At 41.7% G+C, this 21,283-nt stretch overlaps 1 protein-coding gene across 1 annotated transcript in view; it reads left to right on the forward strand.

Annotated features, from left to right (window-relative positions):
* The window catches only part of PDZD8 (PDZ domain containing 8), an 84,459-nt gene that overhangs the window by 36,166 nt on the left and 27,010 nt on the right, over positions 1-21,283 (forward strand). Inside the window, exon 3 of the mRNA XM_090057298.1 lies at positions 758-860. Coding sequence (XP_089913424.1) covers positions 758-860 — 103 coding nt within the window. The remainder of the gene's footprint in view (positions 1-757; positions 861-21,283) is intronic.

Genomic DNA, 21,283 nt, shown 5'->3' on the forward strand with positions numbered 1-21,283 from the left:
GTCTCTGCACCCAGAGGCTGGTGCATTTCATTTTATACTGCAAATTATTGAGTTGAAGAATTTTGCTATCTTTTGGGATAAAAGCTTATACGTGAAAAATAGGGGGGGAGATGTTAGCATTTATGTGGAGAAAAGCCATATTGATGATGGAATATGGGCATCATTAAGTAGAAATAAGTTTGCTATAAAGTGGAATCTTAGCTTAAATGTTGCAGTAATTTTATTTATCTTGTTGAACCAAGTAAATCAGTAGTGAAGTTCTGGCAGTGGGAGGAATGTTTAAATAGTCAAGAGACTTGAAAAAAACATTTCTTGTAAACGTGCAGTTTATCTACTTAAAGATGGAGCATTGGAAATGCTCTTAAGAAGATACTGAAAGTAAACTGCCCCTATTTAATAGACTCCTGTGCATGTCCTTTCACAGGACCTGATGAAGCGGTTTCACAAAAATTTATGCACTGTTCATTTAGTACATCTAAATGATTTCTGTAGTATTACTTACTTAGATAACTGCATCTCTTCCCTGTCTTTAGTAAAACTGTGGCCAGTTTTATTTACTCAGTTCTTCCACTAGAGGGCATAGAAGTCTTTTAAAACTTCCTTTTTGGTACAAACTAAATTTAACACTAGAGAACTGTTGTTAGTGTATGAAAAAGGTGAATAAGTTTTAAAAAGTTGTTCCTAAAGCATGTACTGATCTAATTTGACTATGTATAAAACTGTTAAAATACTTGTACTGCTGTTTTTTTGTTTTCAGATTACTATTTTTTGGATCCTATGAAAGAGAAACAAATGTTCACTGCACGCTGGAGCTGAGCAATAATGTTTGGGAAGAAAAGTCAAGGAGTTCCATAAAAACAGTAAGTTCCATAGAAATGGTACATGGCTTAAACTTCTCTGATTACACTCTTCTGAGACTGTAGAGTTCCAGTTTTAGCTTAAGTCGTCAATGGCCACACACAGGTGTTCATTTTTTATGGGGAGAATTGGTGTTCTCCCAGTAGAAACACGAAGTGTGCAGATATCCAAGCTTTTTCTCCCAAATCAAAAATGGCTGCTCTGGCAGGAAAAATTATTTGGGGATAACCAGGGTTCCCTTACAGGAAATTAAACATCCAAACTTTCCTCTGCCTTAACTCTTCCCAGGGCCCAAGAGGAGTTGAACCAAGGGAAAGGCTCCTTTGTCTTCCTGAGACTGGGGTCTCTGGTCTGCAGAAGGTGATGTGGGGCAGGGGACAGCTGCCCCCATCCTGTAGACTGGGAGGTGAGAGAAGGAGCAGTAACCTGCTGCTCCCCACTTGCTTCTCATTCTAAAGTTCAAGTACAGAGTAGGGTCTGGGCATTTTGCCCTGGTGGCAAGATTCCCAAGCCTTGTGGCTGAGACATACCAGGTTGCCTTGCCCAGCTGTGCTCCAGGTCAGCTGAATGGCAGGGCGAAGCCAGAGTGGCTGGGAACTGGGTTTTCCCCTAGCCAGACTGCTGGCCCCTCCTAGCTTTTAATTTGCTGCCCCCACTACCCAGCTGAGTGGCAGGAGGGAAGGGAAGGGCAAAGAGAAGCAGTCAGGAAGCAGCAACTCCTGAACACAGCAAGAAATTCTCTCTGTCTGATTTCCCTTGCTGTTATCTGGGCAGTGGGGGCAGCAGCTTGAAAGCTGGAGCGGCTTGGAGTCCAGGTTGGGGAAAGCCTTTGCATGCCTGGTTCTCGGCGCCTCTGGCTTCCCCTTGCCACATGGGCTGCCCAGCTGACACTGAGCAGAGTGGGGTGAGTGAGACTTGCTGCTGCAATTAAATGCCCCCACTTTGCCCTGCACTGCTGTGGGTCAGCCTGAAGCAGCACAAGGTGAGGTAGTCTGCTGTGTCTGCTTCTTCGCCATGAGAAAATGCCTCCCTCCTGCCAGTCAGCCGATGGGTGGGGTTGGGGGGCATTCTCCTGGGGCTGGAACCCTCCTTAGCTGTCTGTATCTGCTGTTGCTTTTCAGCAGCTGCCAGCCGCCACTTGACAGCCTGCCCCTTCCCAGGCAGGGGACAGGGCAGACAGTCAATTAATGGGCTCTCCTAAGAGTGAGCATAGCCCCAGGAGCAACCCCCCTAGTGCCCCATGGCTGGAAACCATGCCTGTGAAGCTCTTTCACCATGGAACTAGAAGAACTTCTATACAATTCAGTTCCTGGATATTTTTCTACTGGAAGAAACTTCTTCTGGTAGAAATTAACATGCAGGAGAAGCAATCAGCTGTATACAGGAGAACCAGTTGGGGATTGCTAAGTATCAACGATTTATCCTAAAGTTTAGACTGTCCAAATAACTTGTGTACGATTACTGTAGTTTCGTTTCCATAATTATATAAATTAGTGGTTTTCAAACCGTTTTCCATGGAACCCTGGGGTTCTGCAGTAGGTCATCAGGGGTTCTGCAGAGAGATTGGAGGTAATGGCAGAGCAGGCCTGGAGGCAGTGCTCTGCCTGCAGGGCCAGGGCCCCTGGACTGTGTGGAGTTGGGCTTAGGGGTTCCACAGCAGAAGTGATGTGAAAGGATTCCAAGTCTTCAGAAAGTTTTTGAAAACTGCTGGCATAAATTAAGCATGCAACAAAAGCATGACTTGTGAGAAAAGGCTGAAAGAACTTGGGTTATGTAGTCTGCAGAAGACTTGGGGAGGTGGGGTACAATTCAATAATTCTTCAAATACCCAGGAGCAACGGTCTCAAACTGCATCAGAGAAAATTGAGTTTGGAGATTGGAAGGAACCTTCTGACTATGAAGGTGGTCAAGCATTGGAACAGGCTATTTAGAGGAGTTCTGGAATCTCCATCCTTGAAGTTTTCAAGAGCAGTCAGATGGATACCTTGTTTGCTCAGGCTAGGATCATCCCTGAGTAAGGGGCTGAACTAGATGACCTTGTGAGGTCCCTTCCAGCACTGTGATCCTGTATATGGGAAACAGATCATACTGATGGTTTGCACTAATTTTAGCAGGACACAGTCCATAAACTATGCTTTTTCCTTCTCTGTGTGGGAGGATCTGGGAGAGTTCCTCAGATAAAAGGTGCAGTGTATGAGTCTGTGAAAACTGAGTATGGTTGTAGCTTCAGATCCTGCTAGCAGTGCTAGTAATTAATCTGAATCAGGATTCTCCTGAACAGTATTGTTTAAATTGAAAGATCTTTAAAAGAAACTTTAACAAATCTTTGCTATAATGAAGTCATTTAATTATCTGTTTTTTGTTGTTGTTTTTTGCTGTTGCGTTTTGATCTTTTGTTTTTTCCGTCTTTTTATTAACTCTTATAAGCAAAAGCCTTGTCTCGGTATACTATCATTTAGTACAGGTTATCTGAGCCTCCTAATATATGTCCTATAGCAACCAGAACTCCCAGTTAAGTAAATGATACTATACTAGTATATTATGATACTGTAATTTTTTGGGATAAGGATCCAGTCCTGCTAGTACTTCCTCACATGAAAGCAGTCCCAACCAATATTCCCTCATGTCTGCAGGATTGTTGTGCTAGCAATTAAAACTACATTGATTTGTATATAGAAATGTGTTTAGCATGTGGTGTTGAACAATTGTTATTTAAGGCATATGTCACAAAACAAAAACTTATTTTATAAGGTGTGAGTAGGAATATTATGCCTGCCTTTTGCTGTGTCATTAATTGCAAAAATTAAAATATTACTGGCATAGCAGTAGTGTAATCCTGACAGCAGATGGCAGTACAAATAAACTGATGACTAAGGTTGAGACTGGGTCAATAGCATTTAGACCATTAGAAAAATATCGGGGGCAAGGTTCTTAAACGTTTAGCTCTTATTTAATTGTATAAAACAAAGGGGAAGAAGTACAAAATAACTAGGTAACTTAGGCTGTCAGCTATATAAATGCATTTTTGGTATGCTAACTTTTGTGCATTAGCAAGCAATGTCCAAATTACCTAAGTGCATCCAGCAAAGCCTTTAGTATGCTGTTAGTAAGTGGGTAGCAGTTCTTCAAGTGGTAAACTAGGTGAAATACCAAGAGAACTCCCTTGAAACTGTGCTGATTATTGTGAAAACCACATAATTTTTTTTTGTCATCTCAGGCAGAAGTAATTTAAGTTAGGGAGCACGCATCATAGCATTAAAATCTTTCTTTTTTTAATAAATAGCGCATATGTATTTATCTAAAAGTTTAAGCTGCTTACTACAGCAGAGGTTCGCAACCTTTTTGAACTCTCAGGCACCCTTCACTGGACTGCAGGCACCCCTCCATAATTTTTGTGAACCACACCAAATTTTTAAAAATGAATTGATGTATTACAGTGGTTGCCTCCTTGCGAGGGGCTGTGCCGTGGGGGTAGGGGATCAGCTAGGCAGGGACAAGCCCGAGCTTGTGTCTTTTTACTTACCTCCTCCTACCTCGCTTATGTCCTCACACCTCTTGGCACCCTTCAGAGGATCTGGAAGCACCCCAGGGTGCTGTGGTATTCTGGCTGAGAATCAGTAGTCTATAGCATCTTGTGGGCCCCAGGTTTTTAAGGGTAATGCATTCATAAAGGAATCTGGGAATTTTACTTAAGGGTTGTGTTTATTACAGATCATCTTAACGTAAGACCCGTATAGCATTTGAAGTGAGCAATTTGAGTAGCCGGTAATACCTTTTTATAATAAAAAGGTGAAGTCACCCTTCATGGTCAAAAATTCAAAAAGAAATATAAAGAAAGGCTAGAATAATATCTCAGCAGGATGCCACAAGAGCCTTTAAAGGGTGTTGCACAATATTAGCACTAAGTGTGCAAGCCCTTACACAGAATGTACAAGCTCAGTGCAGAAATATCAGATAGGAATCCATAGTGTCAAAAAACATTCTCGCCTGTTGTGGTCTTTCTGAGTTCTTTGCAACAAAAAAAAATGCTCTGTTGTTTTTCCTTAGTCAAAAAAAACAAGTCGGAGCAAACAGCTGGCGTTTTTTAAGGGTGCCTTGAGTTGGAAGAGGTTGAAAATCAGTGGATTAGATTCAAAATAACGTACAAGTTTTTGCCTTCGTGCTAGCTCAAGGACCATGCTGTGCGAGTCTGTCAGAGCACTGACTTGAGGGTTTCTGGGAACACATCTCAGTAGCAGTTGCCCCAGTACCCTTGGAGAGTGCTGTATGCTTTGTTGGCTTTCCGCTGTAATGGAAAGAGATGAGTCAATGGAAAGCTGCTGCTCTTGCGTTGTCCACTATCTTTTAACAGTTAAACTTTCAGTAGTAACTGAAAAGGAATTGATAACAAGACTAGACATGTATGCATACATCAACACAAAAGGGGTAATAGATTATTCTTGTGAGAAATGAAAGATAGCTGCATATGTTCAGTTGAGCTGCATAGCTACATGAAGACACAGCATCTGATTTGGACTTTCTACAGCATTCCTAAGGAAAATATTCATAACTTGCTGTGTGTGGTTATTGGCATTTTCATTCTTCTTTATTATACTAGCGGTGATAAAAGTTTAGACAGTTTTAATATATTGTAATGAATGGTGAGACTTTAATCTGATCTCATTATTTATAGAATATTAGTACATGTCAGTTTTGAAAAATGATGCTATGTTATTAAATGTAGACATTTCAGTAATGCGCTGGATGTTATAGTCCCAGGGTGTCTTGTGCTTCCAAGGTGTTTATTACATCAACTTGAGACATGCATGTGACCTCAGAGAGATGAATCGACACATTCCAATGCAAAATTGTTTGCAGCATTTCTAAATGTATTATTAGATAGTACTGGAATAAATGTTATTCATGGATTTTCTGTACACATTTATTGTATGCATAAACAGGGTCCATGTTCAAAGAGCAGATCATTAAAGTTGGATGGTTTCCTACATTTCTCATCCTGATGTATAGCTAGTTATTTGGAATATTTGTGTTAACAAGAAGCTATACCTTGCACTAGCTCCTGATGTTTTGGAAATTTTCCATTGAAATGACATGTAGCTTTTTAGTTTGAGGACTACATAATAAGAGAGAATTTGGGGTTTGCTCTGAATTGTATTTACAGAGAGAATTCCTGGCCTAAGGGAGCTCTGTGGGAATTATTCGCTTGAATTATTCACACTCTTTGTAATGCATAAGATTACTAATTTTTTTTTTCTGCAGAACTCATGAATAAAATGAAAATAGCTCCACCTAACACTTCTGTGTAATATTTGAAGCAAGACTCAGTTGCCAGTTTTCCTCTACAGAGTATTGGTAGTCCAAATTCAGCTTTGTAGCAATGGAGATGAATGCCTGTGCTGAGAGAGGTACTCTTATAAAACTCCCAAAAGGGCTGTCTAATTCCACAGGAGCTCTCAAAGCAGGCCTCTTCAGGTATAAAAAGCAGTAGTGTATATAATCCTAGCAAGAGGGACAGAAGCCTAGAAGTGAGAATTGTGTATATACAGTGAGTGGTTTTGCAATCCTCTCTTGTACAATGGGAAGAAAGGGTATTTCAGCTGAATTAACTAGCTACTTATCTGTGCAAGTCTTGCCCAGGGAGGTCACGTAGAATATGGAGAGTATGTCCTTTTTATTATTTGTGTAAATGGAAAATAATACAAATAGTAGTGTGCATCCATAATATGTAATATGTTCTCTCTTTCTCTCTCTCTCTCTCTCTCTCTCCCTCTCTCCACGTATGCATGCTTTCTGTTGTACTGGAAACTAAACAAAACAATACCTTTATCAAGTTATTTAATAATGCCAAGGCTGGGGAAAATGTAGCTGGACTAATGCCTCTTCCATTTCTTTGGGCTATGTATCAAATGTGATTCAGTTTTTTTTGGAGCTGAGACCTAACTCTTACTTGTCTTCCTTTCATAATCTGTGTGCTAACAAATATTCGACTGTTATTGGTACTGCAAGATTGTCAAAGTATTGACTAGCCGGAGGGTTTGTACACATTTTCATACTGCACAGTTGTGTTGTTTTTTTTAACCTTGGGAGTGTTCTATCCTCTGCTACCAGCTTTAAAGATCTGTTGAAAGAAATTAATCCAGACCTATTCACAACTAAAAATGAAACTTCTTTACCATGGTTATTAAATAAGAAATGATGTGATTTACAAATGGCTAGGCAGATAATCTGAGAAATATTAGGAGACATGTTATTAAAGTATTTTCAGGTAATGCTTGGAGTCCCAAGGGCACTCAAGGTATATTTGTGTTTTTTGTGCCAATCAAGGAACAGATTTTCCAATTGCAGGCTTAATAATCTGGGGCTGTTTAAAGTCCAAAACAAAATAAACCATATACTGTGTAAATTTAAGCAGTATAGAGAGTATCTTGTATACAGTTAAAGTACCATATTTCAGTGTTATAAGTCAAGGTTTGAAGCCAAAATATTTGCCCTTTTTAAATTTCTATCTCAATTTATACACCGTATCAGTACTTCAGCTGGACCCTGTGTTAGCACCCTGGCGGGAGGCAGCAAACAAACATCTAAGAGCTTTCCTGGTGTTGATGGAGGCCAGGTCAGGCTCCTGACACTGGAGCTAGGCTGGCTGCCCAAACTCTGCACCCGTCAAGTCTGGCCTGGGGACACTTACCCACGGCCCGGTAGCTGCCCCGCGGGTAGATCTTGGCCAGTGGGGTGGAGCCACGGGATCCACAGTACCACCACCTGCCGCCAGCAGCACCAGGGCGCAGAGTGGCAGCAGTGAGCAGTGCTTGCCAGGCAGGAGCTACTCATGACCCCCCATGCTGAGCTCCTCTGCTGCCCACCTAGCTGCGACTGTGGCTCCTGGACTCTGGCTGCAGTAGCAGGGACTACTTATACACTGGATCTATGAAAATCCTAAATTTTGATTGGAAATACAGTGTTGACTTGTACACCATAAAATACAGAATTTGGTCCTAGCAAACCTAGCCATTGCAGTTGTTTCACAGTGTCTCTGTATTCCTGAGACTGCATCCCAGTGGAAAATGGTGTATAGTTTTAGATGGGTGAATTTCCCTCCCGCGACTATTTTCCTGAGAAACTCTCTTCATGCTTTTGCCTTCTCTAAATTCAGTCGAGTCAGTCCTCTGAATGTTTGGATGAATGGAAAAGGAGGTCGGAGAGCATCAGCCTGCAAGTGTTGAACTTTTTACCTGGTAGAACAGCTTCTACTAGGTAAGACTGGAGAGACTTCCACAGCAAGCAGTCCATCCTTTCAGATGAATAGGTTGGCAGAGATCTCACCTTTTGCAAGATAATATTTGGACCCTGAATGACTAACTGTCTGTGTGGAATTTTTTTTAATGGATTTAGGCAAGAAAGCTCACGTTTTTCGTTTTCATTTTTAATTTAAAAAAAAAAAAGTCACGTTTCTTTTTTGGTCTTTCATTAAACCAAATTTATAGGTGTTTTTAAAAAATAATTATTTGGCATGCGTGGAAAATGAAGGACCATATAAATCAAATTCAACACTTATTGCAATGAGTTGCTTGAAGACACTGAACTGTAATGTCAAATTTGAAGTGACTGTGAAACACTAATTTATAAATATGTAAAGCCAAATGCCTCACAGTTAGCATTTTGGTGTGCTTATTTAATAGTCTGCCATTTCATTGTCTAATCCTATCAAAAGAAAAAGAGAAGGATTAAAGCAAGGAAAGCTTTTTGAAAATGTCACTTTTTATGAAAATTCATGGTCTTGTAAAATTTGATAATATTTGTAGATACAATGGGGAATAGTTCTGAGATTTGCGCCTTACATAATATTTGGTAATCCATCTTTCAAATAAACTTGAAGGCCAGCAAGTTGTTTTTCCCTCCTCTCGTCTTGAGCTTTTCAACATTTTAACTTCAGGCTTAACACAACCCTTTTCCTGTTTAACCAAAGACATTCTGTAAAACTGGGTTGCACTGTGTTTGGTGCATAGCTGTTGGAACTATTTTTACAGCTTCTCCAACCTTATCTCCACTTCTTACCTGTGCAAGGTGCAATAGTCTTTAAGAACATAGTCACATTGGGCCAGACTGTGCCTGAAGGAACCTTTGATTTACATGACACCACACCTCTTTCTGCCTATTTGTGTAAAGGTTAGAAACCCTTGCAGGCCCTGTGCTTAGGCAGTGTTTCTCAACCTTTCAGATTTGAGGCACCCCTTATTTGACTTGTATGCATACCAGCCCAGCCTGTGGCTTTGCTTTTCCTTCCACCCAGGAAGAGCACACACCCAACTGCAGAAACTTCCTCAGCTTGATGAAGGGTTTTTAAACCCAAAAGCTTACTTAAAACTTTTTTTTCCAACTATTTAAGTTGGTCTCATAAAATATCAGATTCACCTGAGAGCTTATGTTAATTGAGCAGCACCCCATTCCAAAAACTAATTTATTTATTACAGTACTTAACTCTTTGCAGAGGGTCAGGGTAGTTGAGGCGTTTCAGTGACCAGGCAGGGACAATCCTGAGTTTCCCCTTGTCTCTTTATACCTTGTAGCACCTTTTAAAAGGTCTCATGGCACCCCAGGGTGCTTCGGCACCCTGGTGGAGAATCAGGGACTCCTTGCATCTGAGGGGACGCAGTGTCCGGAGAAGATGAGGGAGGAGCAAAGCCATGGCCATGCCTCCCCTTTTTGATACTACTAGCCAGCCAGCCAGCGAGGCCAGGGGCATTTTGTGCAGAGGCTGGTTTTGTAATTCTCGTATTCGCTATCACTTGGCTTCCAATGTCATGTTCCTCCTCTAAGACGTAATCCCTCTTGGGTCTTCCTGAGATGTAGCAACAGTGTACAAGTCCCAACCAGTGGCTGTGGTTTGTGGGACACAGCCTAGCTTGTTGTTCAGATCGAACACGCCATATGAAAACTGGCTAGTAAGACGAGTACATCAAAAGTCATGAAATCTTGACATGAAAATGGCATTCTGGCACTTGATTAGCCCGACTTCGAAATAATTTTCAGACTTTGAACATTCAGCCAAATAACAAGCAGTAAAAAAAAAAAAAAAAAAAGTATTCCACCTGAATAATGAGAGTCAAAAGTTTATAAGCAACCAAAAACTGCTGGGGATTTAGATTTGAATTTATGCCCTAAACATGGCGTTTGCTGCTGCTCTTTATTGTCCTATAGAAGATGTTAGGAAGGCCTTACAACCCATGTTTAATAGCTGCTGGATTCCCTGCAAGAGTAGTGTTGCTACTGATCCCCTTAGAAATGTGTACAACCTGCAGGATCTGTGGGTGGAGCTAAATCTTAATTCCTCGGGCATCCTTTTGTATAACGGTTCCAATACGGAGAACCTTGCAGAAACATCCTGCAGGATCAAGAGACCGGGCCTCCTCTTTCCTAAAGCATTTCAGCACGTTAAAGGCAAAAATTATTTTAACAGTGGAGTCCTATACAGCCAAACTTCATAAAGGTGACTGAGGTGATAACACACTTGTTTTGTGAATCTTTGAATTGCGTATATTTTTAATAGAATAGCTCTGTACCTGTGATGATAATGTGGTACACACATAGTTAAAAAAGGAAATAAAGCTGCTTGTAAAGCAGTACACATGCTCATGCATGTGCGCGCGAGCACACACACACGCACGCACACCAAAGTAAATGCAACATGACTGTCCCTCAGATCAGCTATACAACTGAAGAGTAGCAGCACCATTTTCACTTGCCCAGATACACTGTGCTGATGACCTTTTTTGTATTCTCGTGGTAATCTGCTCTGCTACACATATAAATATTGGATGCAGGAAGGAGTTTTAAGTAGGTTTTGCAGACAGCTGTATTTCTCATTTGCAAAGAAATTGATTTACAGTGATAGCTGATCTCACTAAATAAATAGGTGGCCTGTGCTTGAAGGCTAACTGTGTTTGAATAAACAGTGTGGCCTATTGTAAGAGAGATAACAGTGTTTTATTGACCAGTGTAAACAAGACGGTTTCTGGGTAATTCACTACATTTCTGGAATGACTTCCTCACCTGTTTGTGTGGTGTCCTACAGCAAAGCGTTGCAGAGATCATGCTCAAATTGGCTGTTGCTTGTGTTTAGGATGGTGGCAGAGAGCCTTACTTTTTTTTTTAACATGGTTTATGTCACCCACACTCTTCCGTTAGTGAACTGATACTTCCAAGGCAGACAAAGTTCTTTGGGTGAATCTGATATCTTTTATTAAACCAACTTAAATAGTTGGAAAACAATTTTTAAGCAAATTTTCGGGTTCAGAAACCCTTTGTCAGGCTAAGGAAGTATCTGCAGTTGGTGTGTGCTCTTCCTGGATGGAATGAAAAGTAAAGAAGCCAGAGGCCGGGCTGGGCTGCATACAAGACAGGCGGTCAGTGAAAATGTAGATTGAGGAGTCAGTGGGTGAGGGGGGAGAGAAGGGGATCTTCTCGCCTGCTGATCTCGCCTGCCATCTTTTACAGTCGGCTCACCGCGGACCACACCTGGGCCAGCTGTAAAATATATTCCCTGCTTTCATGAAGACCAGTAGAACTATTCTGACCTCCCGGTTAAATATCTGACCTAGTAATTTATTTCTAAGGAGAGACTAGCCATTCCTAGAGTTCAGATAGCTTTTGGTGGAAGAAAATTTATATTTTTCAATATCAATATAAAGTATTTTTATAGCATCCAGGTCTCTCAGTGCTACTGGGAAATATAGGATTGATATAAAACATTTCAGTGTTCGAATGACCTATTCCACAGAGAAGCAGAAAAACAGAAAAATAACCACCCAGCAAATGTGTTAACTCTTGTACCACAAGTATACCAATCCGGAGAGATACTTGGGGGCAAATAGGTAAGCTATATTAAGAACCTCCTAATTACAAGAGAAAATCTAGCTCACTGAATCATGCAGTAACAAAATTTGTTCAAGTACATACATTATAGAACTACAATGCCTAAACATTGTTTTAAGCCCATTTGTATAAACACTAATGTAATGATTTTTACTTTTTAATTCTTCATCTTGTCCAAGCCTTTATCGGTTCTTATCCACATCCAAAGGAGCATGATCTTGTATGTCTGCTTCTAACGGCTTCAATTTCTTTCCTATGCAGAGACTTTCATAGTCTCACCAGGGAAAATATGACAACATCACTGCCAGCTTGTGCATTTCCTGCTTTCACATCTAGCTTGCTATCTTTCAGCTGCATTGCCCAGTCACCTCTGGCAATAATTATCATTAAAGTTATCGTTGTTTTCCATATCATATCATGAACTAGATAAGTTTCTTGCAAATGAGAGAGCAGTTCTTATTTCCAGCGAAAATTGTATTCCTAATTTTAGATGATTTCTTATGGAATTTTGGAGTATGAAGCATATTTTCAGTGAACAAAAGCAACTCAATAGGGCTAGATTCTGGAGAGATTCCACCTAAAGTTGTTAAATTTATGCAGGAAAAACTGTCACATAATTCTCTCTGCAAATATAATCTTAGTTTTAAAAATGTTTTCACCAAGTTACACTCATAATTACAAAAAACAAAAGTTTTAAATTTAGCTTTTGGTTACCCAAATGTTTGGTATCACATTTTGAGCAGCTTACTGAAACTGATTCTGATCTCTTTGTGTGTGCTAATTCCACTGACTTCATTGGGGGGGGGGGTGTATAATCTCATCAGTATTTAGCTTATTTTCTTTCTTTTTTACTATGAGCATGATGTGCTAAGCGTGAGTGTATTTGAATTTGTTAGCAGCATGCTTTAAGGATGATTCTTCCCCATGATCATCTATCTTCTCACTTCTTGTTACTCGTGTTTTAAAGCCATCCACTTGCTGTTGACCCATTTTCTCATCAGTGTAATGCTGTCAGAAAACTCCGGGGAGAAATTTTAGAAGACTTACTGAAACATTAGTGTGTCAAAGCTATGATGTACAGGAAAGACTGGCCATCTGCCATGTGACAGAGTTTAACTGGCGGTAACGTTTCTTTCCATGTCAGAACCTGATCAAGTAGAGAGATTAGTGGCTGGGCCTGGGCAACTACTGGTCCTTTTTGCAAGTGATTGTGTCTTGCCAAAAAAGAGGTGGGGGCAGGGGGAGGAGGTTAGCTGAAAAAGCTCAGTCACTGAACAAAAATCTGTTTATTGATTCAGAGCAAGATAAACGGAAGAAGCCTCAGAGCAGAGGCAGCTGGCCATAAGTAAATTACTTCCGTACTGGGAAATATTTGGACATTGCAGTCAGTGCCAGTAAGTGTTCCTAATCCCACTAAAAATGTATGTGATTGAATATATATTTTTACTTCCATGTCATAAAATCGTAAAATTAGTGTACATCAAAACTGATGCTGTAATGAACAAAGAAACAAACAAACAAAAAAAGCAAAATACAAATTGATAGTATTTACTTTTGTTCTTTTAAAACATCAGGTAAGAACTACCCTTTTGTTGCTCCATTTTCAAAAGACCATCCACGACAGTCCACTTTTCCAAAAAACTTATAGCTGACCATACTGCTAAAGGGAAGCCTTTGTCTGGGGCCTACTTAGTTTCGTAGTTTCATCGTTTCTAGAGTCGGAAGGGACCTGAGCAGATCATCGAGTCCGACCGCCTGCCATGGCAGGAAAGAGTACCGGGGTCAAACGACCCCAGCAAGATGTTCATCCAGCCTCCTCTTAAACACCCCCAGGGTAGGAGCCTGCACCACTTCTCTTGGAAGCTGTTTCCAGATCCTAGCTGCCCTGACAGTGAAGTAGTGCTTCCTGATGTCCAGCCTGAGTCTACCCTCTGCCAGTTTGTGACCGTTATTCCTGGTCACTCCTGATAGTGCTCAGGGGAACAGGGACTTCCCCAGTGCCTGCGGGTCCCCTCTGACTAGTTTGAAACAGGCTACTAGATCCCCCCTCAGCCTTCTCTTGTGAAGATTGAACAGGTTCAGGTCCCTGAGCCTCTCCTCGTAGGGCCTGCCCTGCTGCCCCCTGATCACGCGGGTGGCCTCCTCTGGACCCTCTCCATGCTGTCGACATCCCTCTTGAAGTGCGGCACCCAGAACTGGACGCAGTACTCCAGCTGCGGCCTGACCAGTGCCGCGTAGAGGGGGAGGATCACCTCCTTGGACCTGCTCGAGATGCATCTGTGGATGCATGACAAGGTATGGTTGGCCTTCCTGACTGCCTCCCCACACTGCCGGCCCATGTTCATTTTGGAGTCAATGATGACTCCAAGACCCTTTTCCTCTTCTGCACTGACAGGAAGGGAGTTCCCCAGCCTGTAGGTATGGTGCTGGTTCTTCCTCCCCAGGTGCATCACCTTGCACTTGTCAGTGTTGAACCCCATCCTGCTCTCATCTGCCCACACCTGTAACCTGTCTAGGTCCGATTGCAGCCTGTTCCTCCCTTCTAGTGTGCCCACATCCCCCCACATCTTAGTGTTATCAGCAAATTTGAACAGGGTGCTTTTTACCCCCTCGTCCAAGTCACTGATGAAGATGTTGAACAGTGTGGGATTATATATACAAAAGTCACTTGGACTTGCACATTGTCTTCTAAGCTATATCTTTTAGGAACTTCAATGTAACCAACTGTTGGAAACATTTAAAAAAAAAAAAAAAAGCAGAATAATAAGATTCATAAGAATGGGGATGTCCTTGTAGTTGAAATACCATTGTAACTAATCCTTAAGTGGTACCGAAGCTAAATATAATATTCACTTTAAAGCAAGGGCATACAAATTAAGATTATCCCCTTGGCAGGACAGACATGATCATGGTCAAGATCCAAATAACTACAAAGAGAGGCCATACTTCACTTATGCAAGGCCTGTTGTTTTGTATGGATTTGTGACCTGAATCTATGAATCCATATGATACTTGATTTGACTGACCAAGGAGGAGGTAGAGAAATAATGTTGACCAAGACCTAAGAGTTTTTAATGTGAAAGAAATGTATATGACTGACAGAAACCAGACTGTGGGAGTGGCCAAGACCTCTTGGTTTTCGGTGCCAGGTAACTGCTAGTTTCAAATAATATTATGAAAATTAAACTCTTTACTCTAGCATGAACTTTTTCCTGTCTGTCAGGACACGTGGCTTAACATATAGCAAAAAAGTAAAAATCTCTTTAGAAAGAAGTGCATTTTGTGTGAAGTATGGAAGAGTTGCCATAATTTCAAGCTGCTGGAACTTCAAGTCTTTTTTTTTTCCGTTTCTATATGGCTTTTAAAAATGCCATTCCAGTATTACCGTGGTTCTCAACTTTTTTGGACTCAAGGGGCCCCTCAAGAAATGCCAGTTCTTAGCTTTCCCTTGTTGGTTTTTTGTTTGTTTTTTTGGCTATAGCAAAATAATATAATATTGCTTCTGTTAAAAGTGAATATGTATTCAGTTAAGCCCTTTTCATTTTCCAGAGAACAGGTGATTTGTGATTGGCCTTACCAGTGTACAAAACGTTAAATAGCATGCACATATGCATAAGGCAGACTCAGTCATGATCAGTTCAAGCCAGGGATAATTTAATTCTTGTTACCCAGTAAACATAGCTATTTGCTTTTATTTGCTTTTTCCTTATTTGACCATGATCTGAATATCAATTGAAGGTTAATTGCTGTTAACTTTTGTGTCCGGCCAATATCTGAAAGAAGAGAGGAGGAGAAAAAGGTGGCATTTGAAGTACGCCTCTCTCGTCACTTCCATTTTTACAGCTGGACCTCTGTGGCAGTTTCCTCTCTGCAGAGAAGGAGGAGGGAAATCTTACTGGCTTTTAGCTACAGTTCTTACTCGGAATGAATGATGTTCAGTGGTTGCCAGCTCCTCTTTTCCGTAGCGTAATGGATAGAGGGAGAGTGTTAAACATTTTATAAAAATTCAAGGTAACTTTTGGATTGAATGTTTTAGCGTATATAAGCAAGTATTTAGCAGGTACATGTTGCATGTGTCTTCAGGCCTTCTGCAGTGGTACAAACAAAAATACATATATTGATAGAAAACCTAGTTGATGTACTGGAAAAACTTTTGGAGTCAAAGTAAAATTGCAGAATGAGAACTGTAATGCAAATGAATGGTTACCAGATTGTTTTAGAGTTAATAAAGTTGGCTATGGCAGACTTAATTGCATAAAGAAAACCTGTAGACAGTGCATATTGAATATCTCTGGAAAAAAAGGAGTATTTGCATTCTACTGTCAGTTAAAATGCTCCCTCTACAAGGGGTCAGGTGGAATAAATCTATCTGTAGGTCCCAATCACCTTAACCTAATCAAATTATTCAAGTGCCCACTAATTTGGGATGTTTCTTTTTCCAGGTGCCAGTTTAAAGCCATTTTGATCTAGTTTCCACTGCTCCATTAGAGGTTATTTTCAGTGAGTACCTGGTGGAAGGGAGGGTGGAATCAGGACTTAGATATTGACAGGTGGGGACCAAAAAAGAGGCACTCACAATCAGTAGGGCAACATTGCATCTTTGCGTGGCCCTGCCATCTGCCTGGGGCTGGGGCTGCAGTGCTGAGCTGGGCTGGTGCTACTGAGGGTGGATGCACAGGGTCTGGCCTGGACTGGGCAACGGGGTCCAGGCCCTTAGATTGGGCTGGGGGCACAGGTGGTGGCTGGCTGAGCAGCAGGCCACCCAGGCTGGCTCGGAGGCACCAGTGGGCCTGGAACCTGGCAGCTGCCCACCAGAGGGGCTTGCAGGCCCTTCCATGCCTCTGTCCCGTGCAGCAGCCACATCGGGGCTGGCGGGGCACTTCTGTCTTTCTTGCTTCCAGCTGTTGCTGTGCAGCTCTGGGTGGGTGGAAGCTTTAGCTCTGCAGTTTTTGCTCAGCACATGGAGCTCTGGCTCCAGTTCTGGTTGCTTTCCACCTGTTCCCCCACAGGGGCTGCTCATTGTGCTGGACAGGTGGAGTGGGCAGAAGGCAGCTGGAACTGGAGCCAGAGCTCCAGGCACTGCCCTAAAGCTCCCGCTAAAGAAGAAGAACACCGTCAGCCCCAGCCAGTACATAGTCTAGGCAGGCGGCTGCTGGCTCTGGCCATGCCCCACCCTTGCTACTAGAGTGGGGATGGAGTGAATGCCTGACAGGTTACTATATCCTGGCCATGAAGACCTCAGGTACTGTCCCCTGGTAGGAGGGGGTAGGGTGGGAATAACCCCTTTCCCTGCTCCCTTTGCCTGAGGGTGCCATGCTGGCTGGTGTCTGGCCATACCTGCCCCTGGCTAGAGAACGAAGGGGCAGGGCTGGCCCTGCTCTATGGAGCAGAGAGCACAGCCCAACCCAGGGCTGCAGAGCATGCTGGGATGCTGAGGGACTCTGGTTTAACTTGAACCGGGAAGGGGTCTGGGACAGAAGATCCATAAACTAGCTTGACCCACATCAGTGAAGTCAGATGCTACATCCACCCAGGTTTGTCTTAAATCAGTTTCAGCCATTTTGAAACTGGGTTGTATGCACTGAACTTGCACTGTGTTACGGGTTTAAACCAGTTTCTGATCACTTGAACCAGTTTGTGTAACTTTTGTCCCTAGCCAGAGTGCTTTTCCTTACATCTGTGTCCTTTCCAAGCTGAAAAGTTACTCAGAAAACCTTGCTTGTCATTCTCTGATAGAGGCCCATACTCATCTAGACCACCTGGTAAGAACAGGTGGATCACAGACTTGTATAACCCAGGTCCTTCTTGGGAGAGAGAGAACGGTGGTACTCCATCTGAAGTGAAGTCAGGGCATGGACCTAGGAGACTGAGGTTTAGCTAGCCTGGGAGCTCAGCTTGCTGCTGTAGCAGATGAGCCAAAGCAGTTTCTTTTGGGGTTCCCTGACTGAACTCTCATTGGGGAATTGCCAAAAACAAAACAAAAAAACCCAACAAACTTTAAATGAATTATTCTGGTGTCCCTGTCACAAACGATTATTTTTCTGCTTTTACCGACTCCTGAAATTTTACAAATCTCTGAAAAATCTTACCAGTTTAAGGAAAAAAAAAATAAAACAACTAGGTCAGCTCTTGGGATTCCCGTCGCAATTCTGGATTCTGCTGTCATAGGTGAATCCTACGGCAGAGAGGCTACATTATGTTTGATTCCCAAAAACTCTGGAAAGGAACATTTTAGTTCGTGGTCTGCTTTTAGCAGTTGGCTAACTTTCCCCAAAGCATGACTCCACACTTGGTACGTCTGGCTGTCGTTCTGAGTGTGACAGCACAAAAGCCCCTCCGCTTCCTCTAAACTGCTTGAGCCCGAGTAAAGTAGATGTTTGCTTAGCACATGGGAGCAGTTACGCTGGAGTTAATCCCTTGAAGACTAGCAGTTGGACAAAGAATTGCTGTTGGTCTCTTCAAAGGAAGAGGTTTGTTTGTTTTTTTACAGGGATCAGTGTATGTCCTTCCTATATTTGCTCTGCATGCATTGGTGCTTCAAATGCTGAAAGAGGGTTTTAAAAAAGAGGGTTTTTTAACCTAAATTTATCACAGTTAAGAAGAAATTGTCTGCTAATTTCCTTGCTTACATGCACCAGCACTAGTAGCCTCCAGATTCTTAACATTTGATCTGCACAAGGGCTTTAGACCCCACAATCTGCTTACATACAGGGCTTACCTTAGTATCACTAATTCATAGGCTTTAAATACAGCAACCAGGGAAATATAAAAAGCTCATTAAAGGCTTATCCTCTCATCATTAGAAATAAACAGTTTCTAGCCATAGTGAAGAATTTGACTTTCACAGAAATTAGTTTCTCTGCTGGTCGTGTTTCAGGAGCTGGAATTGTGTGGACCGAGTCGAGAGTAGTCATGGAAGAGTCTACCCTTCCACAAACTCCCAAAATACCGTAGTGGGACAGAGTTGTCATGCGTATCTCCCGCTGGATTCTCACTGATGCTGCGTGGCGCCCTACGCAGCTTAGCGTTTGCGCCACAGAACCTCTGGGGGAAAGGGCATTTGTGGGTAGCTGGGCGGGCTGCGGGGGAGAGGAGACCAGAGGTGAGACGGGTAAGAGGAGCAAGGTGTGTTGGGGTCAGGAGGAAGTATGCCTAAGAAAAAGGCTGCAATTTCCTTCCCTATTGATGCACACTAAATGGGGGCAGTGAGCGAAGGGGGAACTGTTTAAGGGAATCCGTGCTGATGCGGCATCTCTCCATCACGAAGCAGAACTGGAGAAGTGCAAGCACCTACCATTACAATATATGTTTAAATCGTGACTCTTTCACCTACCTGGTAGATTATTAACATGTTCTTCAAAAAAGAAGTTAAATTGTACAGAGGACTCGTGTGTTGTGTGATGAGGTATGAATGACCCTAACCTGTTTTGTGCTAAGTTACGAAGAGGTTAGGAAACTTGCACGGCAGGATATAAATCTAATATATAGAATGACTTAAATTTCCAGCACTGTAACAACATACTTGGCTATGTCTTTGGTCAAAGTAGCATGACAAATGCAATATGTGAATTTGATTGCCTTTTTCCCCATAATTTAGAGAATGCTTCTTTATATGATGGAGTAAACTGGCATGAACATTGGCTTGCTTAAGCTTAATTTTACAGTAGCTTTAGAAACATTTGAAAGGAATTGGTGCATTCACAGGAAACCTGCATAAAATTCTTGCTTTGAAAGCTTGTAGTTGTGCATCTTTTTTGTTTCAGCTGCTGTTAGTGGTAGTAACTGCCTACTTAACAGGTTAGGCTGAGGTTTGAAAATTGTATGTAATTGAATATAAACTGTGACAGCATGGGTATTAATATAGTTTGATCTGAACAATATGATTTTTAGAAAAACAGAGTTTAATTCCTGGCAGTAAAGGAAAGCTAAAACAGGAAGGCATTGTTATGGGATTACTCGCCACACGGTAAAAGAATTGCAAGTAAATTACTAAATAAAGCTGCACGGAAGAGGTCCAAAATTTAAGCTGCACTTTGAGTAAGGGGTAATCATATCACATCAGCTTCTGAGAAGAACAAAGGTTAGGAAAACTATTAAGTTTTTAAACTGAACAGGCATTTGGTGACTGTACTGTGAGCAAGCATTTTAAAATGGTGCCTGCTGCCCAAAGGTCATGTAGCTGACATGCAAATTGAGAGTAAATAGATTTTACACATGCAAAACGCATTATTTCTGTGCAGTGGTCTTCATTATCTATACACTTTGGTTGGTTCAGTTAGAGAAGCAGTGTCACTTCCATTTATTTTGAATAGTTAGTGCAATAAAATCCCTGCTTGATAATTATCATGTACTGTAAGTGTGAAAGTACCTTTGTGCAATTGATTTAACTCTGTTTAACTTAACAAATAATTGGGGGGAAGGGGGTGTTGGTATCTTAAATGTTTTAGTAAGGTTTATTTTCAGTTCCCTTATAGTCAAGTTTATTGTGTGCTTTTAGAATTTTTTTTTCTTTTTAAAGCTTGTAATTCAAAATTGTAACTAGTACCAAAATTCTTGTGGCCAAGATAAAGCAATTACCTTGGCAATGCCCCGTGTTAAACTTGGTGCCTTTTGCTGCCATCAGCAGTTGGAAGACAGCAACATCCCATGAAAGAAAGCACCCTAACGTGATCAGCCAGTGCACCCATGGCTTTGGTAATTACTGAGAGGACCAAGTTATATTTCTTGGGTTCCGGTCTTTGATGTTATTTATTTACTTACATAATCAAAATCTTACCTCGTTACGCATTTTTTTTTAAATGAAAAGACTCCTTTTCCCCTTCTGAATCGATTGATAAAGGTAGTAACCTGAAAATTAACCACTTTAGGTCCAGTATAGAATCACCCATCCTTCATGCTAATAAAAATAATCACAGGTTCTTCTCTCCTGGGCCAAAGAGAAGTCACCCAAAATCAGCAGAGGAAATGAAATTCTTAAGGTTACCTTAAAACACGTGCCTGTGTATAAGTGTTGCTGTACTGATCAGGGGCTTATGTAAGAGGTCTGTGTGATCCAGTATAAGAACACTACAAAAGGCATTTGGGCTTGGTGTCGGACATTCAGAAAGCCCAAGGTGGAATTGATCTGAATTACATGGGTTCCTATAACCAGCGTAGTTTAGGTCAGTAGCGAACAGAACATGCGTTCACCCTTTGGTTGGGGTGGCAGTGGGGGCAAGTCTTAGACCAGGTTCTGCCATTTTTAAACTAGTCTGTGTTTAACTTCTGTTCTGCTATGGGTATAGGCTGGTTTTGTATCCCAGACTTCTGTTCTGTGACAGGCGTGGCCCGGTTTCTGATTTCTTATACTGGTACAAGTATAATGTCTGTACCTGGCCATATAGGACTGTCTGCACCCTGCCACCAACATTTAAACCCTCGAGCACGAGGTGTAATATCTTTTCTCAAATGTTTTGTAGTTCATTCTGGTAACTTTGAATATTGTTGGTGCTCGGTGAAATACCTAATTCCTTTTTGAAGGAAGTATCAGTGATTCATAACATTATAAATGTAA

The sequence above is a fragment of the Crocodylus siamensis genome, chromosome 7 (assembly GCF_052110815.1).
Source record: "Crocodylus siamensis isolate JL-2025a chromosome 7, ASM5211081v1, whole genome shotgun sequence".
Lineage (NCBI taxonomy): Eukaryota > Metazoa > Chordata > Crocodylia > Crocodylidae > Crocodylus > Crocodylus siamensis.